This window comes from Tribolium castaneum, chromosome 6 (assembly GCF_031307605.1).
Source record: "Tribolium castaneum strain GA2 chromosome 6, icTriCast1.1, whole genome shotgun sequence".
NCBI lineage: Eukaryota > Metazoa > Arthropoda > Insecta > Coleoptera > Tenebrionidae > Tribolium > Tribolium castaneum.
The window spans coordinates 12,451,529-12,464,067 of record NC_087399.1 but is presented as its reverse complement, the minus strand read 5'-3'; the positions used below and the strand labels follow the sequence as shown (position 1 = coordinate 12,464,067).

Sequence of the window (12,539 nt, the reverse complement as noted above, 5' to 3'; positions counted from 1 at the left end):
CAATTTTATCGTATTTTTTTAAAGTTTACCCGATTAAAAATGAAAATAATGAGCTCCAATTCGGTTTTTTACAAATATTTCAAAAACTATAAAAGATAGATATAGAAGATGTTAATAAAGTCTGCATAAAAATTGATGTTCTTTTAATTGCCGTTGAAAAACAGGGTCATCCCATTTGAAAAAACTATGTTATGATTATTTTTTAATTATCATTTTCAAAATATCATAGTAGCCTTGCAATTTGACAGTTGACAATCGTAAAGATTTCAAAAGACCCTTGGAGCCTGTGGTTATCAAATGGAGAAAAAATTATTCTCATATATTATAAAGAGTTCAAGTACTGTGATATTTTAAATGAACCTCTGCAAGTGAATTAAAAAAAATTGACATACTTCAAAAACTATGAAAGATAAGTACTAACAACTAGGGTACATTTTACTCAGTTTTAAGAGGCGAATTCAAAAATGCAAAAAAATAAGCAGTTACTATTCAAAAAAGTTGGCGCCAATTTCTTGTGGTTCCGGAAGTACAGTCATCTTGAAAATATATACTTTAGTTGACCTCAGAATTGTAGATTTGGATCGTATACAAAATTTTAGAGCAACTTAATGGGAAATCGCTCATGAACTTGAGGTGTACTAATCGTTGATGTTTCGATTGAGCCTTTGGTGGTTCAAGGAAACTGAGCAATACGATTGTAGACCTGCACAAGTTTTCCTTTCCAATAGCTACAATGCAAAAAAATACCGAACTTTACGATTAATAAATACCTGAACTACAGCTATAAAATAATTTTCGCGTGGTGCGTATGCTAATGTGATTTTTCCCTGAACAGTACTTTTGTATTTTGTTGTTTTTTTTTAATTCCTTTGAAATATGTTCGTTTTTTTCTTTTTTGTATTTCATGTGTTTCCTCTCTTAAACTTTTTTTAATCTCTTCAAAGATTTTATCTTGTCTCTTTTTTCCTAGCAGTTTATTTCGACGGTGGTATCTTTTTTTGACGTTATCTTTATTTTTTTGTCTGAGTCGTTAGAAATACATTCAAATGCAAAGGGTCTCTATTTTTCGGAAGTATTTACAATAAATAATAACACATACCCAACAACTTGTTTTTAAACTGAACTTAACACTTTGAATATAAATTTAAAAAAAAAATTGAACGAATATAAAAGGTCGAGTTTTATGTTCCTAAACATTTTAAAGATTGTTGAGAAAAATTAAAGAAGTAGAAAGCCACAAACAAGCACTTTCAATTTGTTCCTTCAAACTTTTAACTTCGAAAGGTGGTCAGAAGGCTTTAATTTAACAACACAAGTTGTAACTTGCTCACTTAAATAATATCTGAACGCCTATAGAAAGTCCAGTCGAGCGAAACTTTGTTAGGTAAATATGTGTGTTTTAAAACAATGATTTTCTTTTTCAATAAAACTAAGCAACAAGTTACTTTAGAATGTGCTTTCAAGTTGACAGTAATAATTTTTTTCTTTCGAAATTTTCATAATGGATTTTGAATTAAGTGAAGACGTAAAACAACGCGTTCAAATAGTGTTAGATCTTGCAACTACAACATTCAACTTTGGCTACATTCCCTTTATCATTTATTTGGGCTGGAAATTGGGTCCTGACAGCGGTTGTCGAACTTTCCACTTCACGCATTTTCTTTTTAATTACTAAAGCAACTTTCGAACACTCTCTTGCCAATTCAAAGGACGAAGCTAAAGGTATGTATTTATAGAATATCTTTTCAATTTCATCGAGTTAATTGTTTTACTCCTAATTAATGACATGACTTCTGATTAATTTTCATATTTTATTTAGGCAGAAATCATATAATTAAACTCGACTTTAAATTACTGACAGCAGATTATTACCACAGCTATAATTTTTTAAGTGGCTGTCCGACGTCAAAAATAACGTAATGGCGTATGATGCAGCACTATTAGTCAAAAAATCTTAATATCTTAAGTTCTGCCGACATGTCACATTTATTTGACCATACTGCATAGGTACTGCATATTTACTAGACTGGTAAATAGTAGGAAACCAAGTATTATTGCTTGAGACTATTTGCTACCTGAAAAAACTCAACAATCACCTCTCCGCGCTACCTGCCACTGGTAAGAGGCCCACTTTTCAATTTTTGGTTAGTCAATGATAAAATCATGGAAGAAAAACTGTTCTTTGAAACAACTATCGCTCGAACACGACGAGCCAATCACATTTGTTGTTTCACAATGGCAAAGAAAGCCAAAACCCAGCATTGTATATCTGGTCTATCGTTGGATCATCGCTCTTTTCTTTCTCGTCACTTCTGTACTCTCCCTTTGGGATTTCAAGTACCACGACGCTGATGCCTCCTTCAAACCCAAATGGTGGATTTATGTGACAAATTGGGGTTACACCACTTGTACGTTACAATCTCTGATAGTTGCTATCATCTTGTCAATTTGCGTTTTGGCGCCTCGCTTGCGAAGCAATCCCAACCTGCAATCCTCATCCCTCAAATTTTACAAGCTCTACTGGGTGTTGAACGTGATTGCTACTGGTACCGCATTTGAAATAACTATAATGTACTGGTCTTTAATTTACGATGAAAAAGTCGTGGATGTCAACGCGATGACTTTTTTTGTTCACGCTAATAATTCCGTGTTGATGATGATAGATCTGTTTGTTGTGGCGCATCCGATTCGGCTGCTTCACTGCTGCTACCCTGTTGTGTTTGGAATATGTTACGTAGTATTTACTGTCATTTTTTACGCAGCAGGAGGCACCACCACGGAGGGACAAGTTATTATCTACGACATCCTAGACTGGCGAAAACCAGGAACTACCACAGTGATTTGTCTCGCTGCCCTCGCGTTTACTGTTATTGTGCATGTTTCTTGTTGGGGATTGTATAAATTTAGAATATGGACGCATTCAAAATGTCTTCCTAAAGCTGAAACCGACTGTAGTGGTCTTAACAAAGAAGAAAAAGACACGAAGGGAGCTTATGTTAATGAAGAAATTGCCAATGACATGGTCTAAATCATCTATAGTGATGTATCTGTTCCTCACATACATTAAATGAGAATATAGTACTGTTTGGGAAACCTTACCTGAGATAATTGATAAGCTATTTTGTACGTAATTTAATAGTTGAAAATAAATTGACTTATGGCAAAAAGAAAATAGAAAACACAAAAAAACTTAATGTGGCCAAAGTACTAAATAGTTGTTTAGGTTACAAGGCCGTGAATACAGATATCTAAAACTAAGGATGTGAAACGACGTACAAATAAAAGGTCTTCATCCTCGATAGTTCCGTTAATGTCGCCTGAGGCGCAGTTGTTACATACTAAGTTACTAAGTTTTCAGAACAATAAATTTATAAAAATAGTTGTAAAGTTGGCACAAGCCGAATCTAGCACAAGGTTAGCACAGGCAGAAAGAGCATCAAATTCTCAATAATATGAGATAAAACTAGTGCAAAAATTATATCTCAACCTATAGTACAGGGTGGTCCATCCCAGCACCCGTTTCCTGTATCTCAGTTACTATTAAAGTTGGATTTTTGATATTGTGAGGATGGTACTTATACTTTAGGGCACATTTCAGAAAAATATTTTGGACTATACAGAGGGTCCCAAAAAAGTATGACGTCATAATAATAACTTTTTTATGGCATGCTATTATTTTTTTGTGTTTATTATGATACCCTTTTAGCTTCTTACATGTCCCTAAAGACTTGTTTAAATCGGTTCTGGAATTATTGTTAAAGAAAATAAAAATCAAAAAAATATTTTACACCTTTAGTTTTAAAAATTAATAAAAAACAGAAACAGTGCTTGTTTGAAGACATTTTTACTAGGTTAAGGTTAAATAAGGTCTAACAGACTTATTAAGTGAGTTTTATTCATTTGAATTACTATAGAGTGTTTACAATTTGTTTCCAAACTTTTTAATCTTTAGAGCTATTTATTTTGCTTATTTTAAATGGCAACCCCTATTTATTTTTATATTGTTTAATGCAGAATTAAAAAACAAACAACTTTTTATATTACAACTCTAATCCTAATAGATTCGGAATTATTTCATAAAAACTGGTTTTGTCAATAACAAATGACTTTAATGATTAAAAGACGAACATGGTTAATGTTTTCGCGAAATAACTCCGAATGTGTTACGATTTACGCTAGGGTTGTAATAAGAAAAAATGTTCGTTTTTTAATTCTGCATCGAATGATATGAAAATATATAGGGGTTGCCGTTTGAAATAAGCAAAACAAATAACCCTGAATTTTAAAAAGTTTGGGAACAAATTGTGAACAGCCTGTAGTAACTCAAATTAATCAAACTTACTTAATAAGTCTGCTAAACCTTGCCGTACGAAAAACTGATTATTATTACGTCACACCATTTTTTTGAGATGCTCTATATAATCAAAACTATTTTCCTGGAAGGTGTCCTAGAGTACAAATAACATCTAAAAAATCTCAAAAGTTCAACTTTAATAATAATTGAGCTACAGAAGACAGGAGCTGGGCTGGACCATCCTATATTTAAAAAGATTTCAAAGTTTTACCAATTTGCACTCTGTCCCATATTTCTCAAAACGCCGCGAATACAGATACAGATATAAAAAAAATGTTCATAGGACAGTTGTAGAGAAATATATTTTTTTAAAAAGGACTATGTCCCTATCTTCAACCGTTTAGGGTCCAAAATCATTCAAAGACGCTCAAGTGATGTATTTTTTCATTTTGTCGGTGGTCAAATGTTGGAAAATGAATTTATAGGTACCTAAACCGCTGAAGATAGACATATCGTGTCGCGGATTTTTTGTAGAAAATGCAATTCTCTACAACCTCGTTACTTTCACCTTTTTGTATCCCCAACCTTATTCGCTGCGTTTGCAAAAATATAAGGTGGAACGCAAATTAATTAGGCACCGTCGCCTATTTATTAAAACGCTGCAAATACGGTTGAAGATACAAAAAAGTGTAAGGAACGACGTTGTAGAAAACTAAATTTGCTACAATACACTATATTTCTATCTTCAACGGTTTGGGTATAAATTCGCTTTTCCATACTAAACTTCCCACCGGCAAAATGAAGGAAATCCGTCGCTTGAGCATCTTTAAACGTCTTCAAAGCTTAATAAACCGTTGAAGATAAAGATATGGTCTCGCTGACTTTTTTAAAGGAAATTTAATTCTCTACAACTTTCTTCTAAACATTTTTTGTATCTTTAAGTGTGTTCGCAGCGTTTAGAAAAATACGGAAAAAAGCGCAAATTTATTTTTTTTATTTTTTTCTAATGTTTCCGTACTATATTTTTTTTGGGTTCCGAAAATCCTGCGATTTTGTATCTCGCTTCGTCTCCTAAGTTATAATCCTTCGTAGCCGTGAACTAAAACTTTTTTTATGAGAATAAAATAAAAAAACTAGTTCTCGGCCATGTGCCATACAAACAACAAAATACCAAAATTAAAGTTTTGATCGAATCTTTACATAAAATTAAATTTAGCAGTGTGCTTTGATATGGTAACTAGGGCTTGCCTAGTTGCTGTCTATTATTGTCATTCCTATTTAAGTGAAAGTGGTGCTGTTTTTTGTGCTTTTTAAAAAAAATTTCTAATTCTCTATATTTATTCTGTATTATGACCAGTTCTACTAGTTCAGAACCTCCCAAACCAAAACTCTCACTAAACCTCTTTAATTGAAATCTATGAGTCTTCTAAAAGTATTTTGGATAAGCTCAATTTGGTATATGAGCAGAAAAGCGAAACAAATAAGACGATATTGCATGAACGCTTTTATTAATACAAAAGGAATCTAGCAGATTCAATGGCTCAATATATCTAAAAAGTAGAGTCACTGGTCAAGCAAATAAAGAAATCAGATGACAGTAAATTAATGTTAGTGACATGTTTTAGAGTACGTTACCGTCCAAGTACTGGGCATTTCGTCTAACATGACTGAGTTGTTCCAAAAAGACAAACGTTAAGAAATTTCGTATCTAGGTGAAGAAGCTAATTTAAACACAAATGCAACATTTGAAACTGCATTAGTTAGTAGCAGGTCAAAGGAACCTCCAAAACAAAGGAAACCAAAGTTTGAAGGGAATTGCTACAACTGCAACAAGAAAAGTCACATGTCTAAGGAATGTCGAGCTTTCAGAAGAAACCAAAAGTCTAAAAAGAGTAAACTAAACTTCATTAGAAATGATAGTGTGAATGATGAAGCTAAAGCTTTGTTTGCTAGTGAAGAAGCAGATTGGTTGATGGTTAGTAGTGCATCAAATCACATGTGCAAGCAAAGATTACTTTACAACTCTTGAAGTTTGTAACGGTAGAAGTATAATATTAGGCAACAATGAAAAGAGTTCTGTAAAGAGAATTGGAAAAATAATAATGGAAAATGCACAATGTTTATTTTGTACCAAAACTTCGAAGAAATTTATTTTAAATGCTTTATGGGCAGGAGCCTTCAACCTTCAACACAGCAGTGTACATACTGAACAGGACAGGATAAAAAGTTGATTCTACACCATTCGAACAGTGGACCAAGAAGAAACCAGTGCTACACCACAATTAAGTTCTCAATTCGGCAGCGCATCTTTATATTCCAAATAACCTACGACGTGGGTTGGACAGATAACGTAAACAATTAATATTAGTAGATTAGGATAGAAATTTCATTAACTACAGACTGTATAATAACTCAGTAACACATCAAGTAAAGGTGTAACGAACAAATTATTGTAAATTCCAAAAACAAATCGTACCAATTGACTCTTTATCAAATAATTTAGAAAAAGTGGTGCTAATGTTCGTGAGGAAGAAAATAGAAATATAGTCGAAGAACAAGAAACAAAACAAGAAACAACTGAACCTGCAGAAAACAATGAGACGAATAAAAGATTATATCGAAAAGCAGTGACGCCGTATTTTCAAGAAAATTTTGTCGCAGAATTAAATGAAGAACTTTTCCTGACAGAGACAATCTCAACAACCTACGAAGAAGCAGTAAGTTGGCAAAACTGAATTTGGTTTCACCTCTGGCGTGATTCACACGTTGAATTACTGAGCCATATTCCCCTTACCCTACTTTTTTTCTTCTTTTTTCTTTCTTTTTCTTCGTCCTGAAGATACCCCTTACAAGAGCATTCGAAACGTCTTTATTTCTTCATTTGACTCTAGCCGCGAAAGCTTACGTTCCTTTAGTGTAATACTCTTATTGAGTTAGATTGAGAATTTAGTGGGAGTGTTGGTTTAGGAGATTATGACCTAACAAATATTTGTATTCATAGTTGAGTGTCATTTCAAAAGAAAAATACTCTTAACTGCTCAAAAACAAGACAATAATTTTATTCTCATCAATATCTGAAGGCAAATACTCAAAACCTTTTCCAGACTTTTAAGTATTTATTTACGTATGACAATGAACAACAATCTTAATAATTATGTGTCATTAAATATAAGTGTGTCTATTCAGAAACTTTACTTACCATGCAGTTCCTTAAAACTGACAAATTTAAATGGTTTCGAAAGAAAATCTTTCTCCAATAATTTTGTTTCAATTTTAAACGGCGCCTTCTTTGCTGCTTAGCTTCAATATCAGTGTCAAGTAACTAAAGCAAAAGATTTTGGAATTACTTTAGGTTCTTAAATACAAACAGCCCCGTCGATAAAATACCCTAGAGTTCCTATATTGGGAACTCTATATAGGAACTCTAAAATAACCTACTAATAGTAATATAAATAACTCGGGTAACATAGCAAAAAACATTTTGTAGATGTTTTTGTGTAAATTTGAATGAATATTGTTTAATATTCAATACTGGAGTGAGTGTATACAGACTGTCCCAGAAATATGTGGAAAATAAAACTAGGGATACCTAAATATGAGGATGCATCAATAAAAGAACTCCGTTTTCGTTAGTTCCTTTAACTTTGCCAGATGTCGCAGTTATTCGTGCTCGTCTAAGATTTGAGAAAAATAAAATAGAAAATAGCTGTATTTACGTGTAGATACAAAAAATAGAGACAGAAAAAATCATCAAATTTTTATTAATATAAATATATAATAATATAAATTAAAATTCAGGAACATTTAAATTTCAAAGTACTGCACCTTAATTTAGAGTTTTACGATTTTAGGATCCTGATAATGTGAAATCTTAGATCTTGAAGTGTTAATTATTATTATTTAAGGATCTTCGATTATTTTCTAAAAGCTTAGTAAAGTAAAAACGTATTTAAATTACAGAATTTCAGAATTTGGGATCTTCAAAACCTTGATCTTAATCTTTTCTGTTATTACCTTCAAACTTTGAAGTGGTATAAAACAAAAAAAACAACTTTTAAATGTTAGAACATGAAATCCTTGGTAAAATTTTAGAAATCTACACATATTAATGGTAAGACTAGATTGATTATAATTCGTTAGAATTTCAATAACTAGCGAATCTTAAGACGATACGATTTTAGTATTCAATCTCAACAACTTAGCTATTAATATCTTGAAATTCTTGGTCTCGAAGTTTAGATCTTTAAATTTAGAACTTCTTTGTCATTTTTATCCTTATTTTCCTTATTATTAAAAATTATGATTATTTAAAATATTGTTAAATAATAGATTTATTAAAAATTTGATGCTCATAATTCAATTCACTTCGTCAATTAGTGATATAGAATTTAAATGAATTTAAAACAGTTTGAAGCCGAGACGGTCTATATTGCTCCGTCGCACTAAAGTTTTGGACATAGAACATTTATTTAGTTATTTATATTTTGTTTCCGTCCAAATATTTACGAGTAGTTCACTTTAGACAAAAACTTTGTTATTAAGCTATCTAATCTTCTAGGGAAGCTTACAATAATAAATGTTGGCCTACGTATTTTAGATTGTTTTTAATTATTCCTGGGACAGTCTGTATTAATCTCATGTGTCAGTAGAGAGTACAATATGTGTAGTAACAAAGACACTAAGGGCCGATTTGTACAACAACTAATTGCATACGAACAATTATTGACAATTAATTAATGTTCGATTGCAACTAAATGTTGTGTAAACCCCGGCTCTAACTGTTACAGTAATTATTGTATGAATTGGATGTGTACTTACATGGTGTTCTAAGTCTTTTGGTTTACGCAAAAATAAATATTTACAGTTGAGTAAAAACAATTGGTGGCGTAAACAATGGAGCATTAAATACGTTACAATTTGTTGCTCTGTTTTTATTTTATACTAGTTAGCAGTTGCCCACGGCTTCGCACGCAACTTCACAACCATTTTGCAACACTAAAAACAATGCAAAACTTAGTATAACAAAAAACAGAAACAAATAATTTTACTGTGAACTTTAAAACCGTGACCCAATGCGAACCCGAGTAAATTTTGCTTTTTTTCATAATTGCAAACAAACTCATTCCCTGTTTAACCTTTTTGTGGATGTAATTTTCAAAAATCCTGAAACACATTTTCTTTTTTTTTAACCGTAAGTCCATTTGCCAATTGTTTTGGATATAACTTCAAAAATGAAGGAGTTTTGCATTTAACTATAAAATACTTGTTTTTTTATTTTTCACTGAATGTACAAATACCAATTTTTATAGATATCAGTTAAAAATGTCGGATTTTTATATTTAACCGCGTTAGAGGTAGAAATTGTAAATGTTCATGAACACATGTTTTTCATTTTTAACCGAAAGCTCAAGTACCAATTGCATAGATATAAATAAAAAACTACGGATTTTTATGCAAATTCCAACCCCTGTTCAACACCCTTGTGGTTAGTATTTCCAACTAAAACAGTGTTTCTTCACTTTTCCCTGAAAGCCCAAATACCAACTTTAATTTATGTGAATTCAAAAGTTTCGAATTTTTGTACAAATTTTATACGCCATTTGAAAATCTTTGAAAATCTTGAAACAAGTTTTTCTTCTTTTTTAACCGAAAGCTCAAATGCTAATTTTCAAGAATATAACTTTAAAAATGACGGATTTTTATTCAAATTTTAACACCTCATTTAACGTCCTTAGAAGGTGATTTTCCAAAAATTCTAAAACACGTCTTTCTTTTTTTTTAATCAAAACCCAAATACTAATTTGCAAGGATGTAAGTTCAATGTAGGTAACTTTGAAAATGACGGAACTTTAAATTCTAATTCTAAATTCAACTCTCCTTTTAACCCCTTTAAGGGTTGATTTTTTAAAAATCTTGAAACACGTTTTTCTTTTTTTTTAACCGAAAGCCCAAATATTAATTTCCAAAAATATAACTTTAAAAATGGCGGATTTTTGTTTAAATTTTAACACCCTATTTAACCTACGAGGTGATTTTTCAAAAATCCTTTCTTAGTACATGCCTACGTTGTAAAAGCTATCTATTGTAAAAATTTCAGGTTTCTATACTTAGCCGTTTAGGCTGTGCCTTGATAGGTCAGTCTGTCAGGACAAGCAATTTTATATATATATACAGGGTGCTCAAAAACTGGCGCAACAACTCAGTGGTACGTTGTTGAGAAGCATGTGTGGATTACGGGAAAAATCTTGAAAAAATTCCTAATGCTGTAATTTAAAAAATCTGGAGTTCCAAACTTATTTTGTTAACTTCTTCAGTTTTCATTATTTTTTAGTGTTTTTATGTTTCACACTGAGTAATAGTTCCCTAACAAAACGATGGATAATTATTTTTAAATTTACTATCAGGCTACTAGCAGTTTTTTTAATTTAAAAAAATAAAATTCATCAGAAAAATCACAATTTGTAGATGTGCCTGCACTGGGAATTATTTCCTAGGAAACCGTTACAAAAATAATTTATTTTTATTGTTGATGTTCTATTGCGATCACGACTGTTAGACAACGTTGCCAAATATCATTTATTTACAATTCGTTATTTATCAATAACTATAATACAAAGATTTTTTTACTATTTTTAACTTTGTATGTAAGTAATTCTCTACCACACACCATAGAGTTGGTGCGCCGGTTTTTGAGCACCCGGTAGATTAAAATGTATGGCTGTAAGACACTAAAAATCAATTATGAAATAGGGCATTATATGGTTTACATAGTGCAAATTTGCTAATTGCTATAAACTCCATACCATTAAAAATCTTATCAAAAATACTATTACTCGTAATACGTGAAAACAAACATACCCTGAGGTTTTTATTTTAACACATATAATATTATTACTCCAATGGTCAGTTAAAAAAAAATCATGTAATTGCTTAGATCTTCTGTATTAAATGGTAAAAACTTTATTTCGCTGAACATTCCATAACACACATAATATTGTGTTTCATTTGACAAAAATTAGTTATTCAACTTTTTGTGTTGTGGCACATCCTATACATTATCTGCGTTCTTTAACCAAAAGTCAACTAGTATTTGCTAAAAGTTAAGTTTGCAAATTTGCAAATTGGTGGAAATATGCATAGGCGCGATTTCGAAGTGATGCATTAAAAGTTGTTTTTTTATAACAAAAAGTTGAATAATTCTGAAACGGACAGAGATATACCTGTAATAGTTTATACAAGGTTCCATTATTTTGTTCACGTAGAATCTATGCAAAAACATATAGGGTGTTTCATTTAAAAAAAAATAACATTGGTTCACCAGCCTGTATACTACAACACCCTGTATATAATAAAAATGTCTTAAGTTTGTGGAACATAGGTAGATCTATCGGAGAATAAAAACGGCATGGCAATATTTCAAATAGCAAAAAAGTTATAGATCGATTACAAACCTCTCGATCAGTTGTAAAATGATGACAAAGTTGGTACCTACGTTTTAACCAATCAATTAATTTTTTAATATTGACAATCGAATTGGTCAAATAATTCATGGTCCGCGGTTTGTGGTAGTTGGTGATTATTCGTTAAAAACAGAAAATGGTCAGCAATGTAAACATGAATTGGCGCTCAATAACTTGTACAACTTCTTTTTTTTTCAATATTAATAAAACATGGACTTTTAATTCCTATCGTTTACCCTATTAATTAATTTTTTAGTCAACTAGAATTATTTAATTTTACTTGAGCCAAAAGACTTAACCAGTGTAGTAAATATGGTACTTTCCTCTAGGTGAGGAAAATAAACAAATTGCTTAATGAAAATTTTTGTAGTACCTGGAAGGCGTCTTCGTAATCTCGCGCCGGTGGACGATGATGGTAAGTGAGGGAGCCGTGCCTTACAAGAACTCCAGCGCCTCTTCCTCTCTCGTCAATCAGGAAAATTTCAGTGAAGATGATGATTCCAAACACAGCGAAAAACATCACAACGATGAAAAAACTCATGTTGGCCCTTTGTCTGTTGCGGAAGTTGATGTACTTCTTCTTCCCCCCGCTGCTCGAGCCCATGATGTTTTATCTGAAAAGCGATGTGTGATGACGTTTTGTTTATTTATAGCAAATCAAGATGATAATTGTGGCTCGACTACAATTACAAAAGCGTTTTGTACACCGAAGAGTGATCGATTCAGTTGGAAGACTGCCTGTAAATTGTGTGTTAAATAAATTTGGTGTGTTGTAGACGTTTTCA

General features: G+C 31.7%; 2 protein-coding genes and 1 long non-coding RNA gene across 3 annotated transcripts in view; 2 read left to right on the top strand and 1 right to left on the bottom strand.

The window, feature by feature from the left end:
- Positions 1-12,358, bottom strand: part of LOC656883 (uncharacterized protein) — a 25,353-nt gene extending 12,995 nt beyond the window's left edge. Inside the window, exon 1 of the mRNA XM_008200983.3 lies at positions 12,128-12,358. Within this exon, the coding sequence (XP_008199205.1) occupies positions 12,128-12,358 (231 nt within the window). The remainder of the gene's footprint in view (positions 1-12,127) is intronic.
- On the top strand, positions 1,739-3,028 carry LOC103314587 (protein rolling stone-like). Its single transcript, XM_008200992.3, has one exon. The coding sequence runs from the start codon at positions 2,153-2,155 to the stop codon at positions 3,026-3,028; it is 876 nt and encodes a 291-aa protein (XP_008199214.1). The 5' UTR covers positions 1,739-2,152.
- On the top strand, positions 12,123-12,539 carry LOC135266486 (uncharacterized). The gene is made up of 2 exons (XR_010334559.1): positions 12,123-12,169; positions 12,241-12,539. It is a non-coding gene; the product is annotated as an uncharacterized LOC135266486 (long non-coding RNA).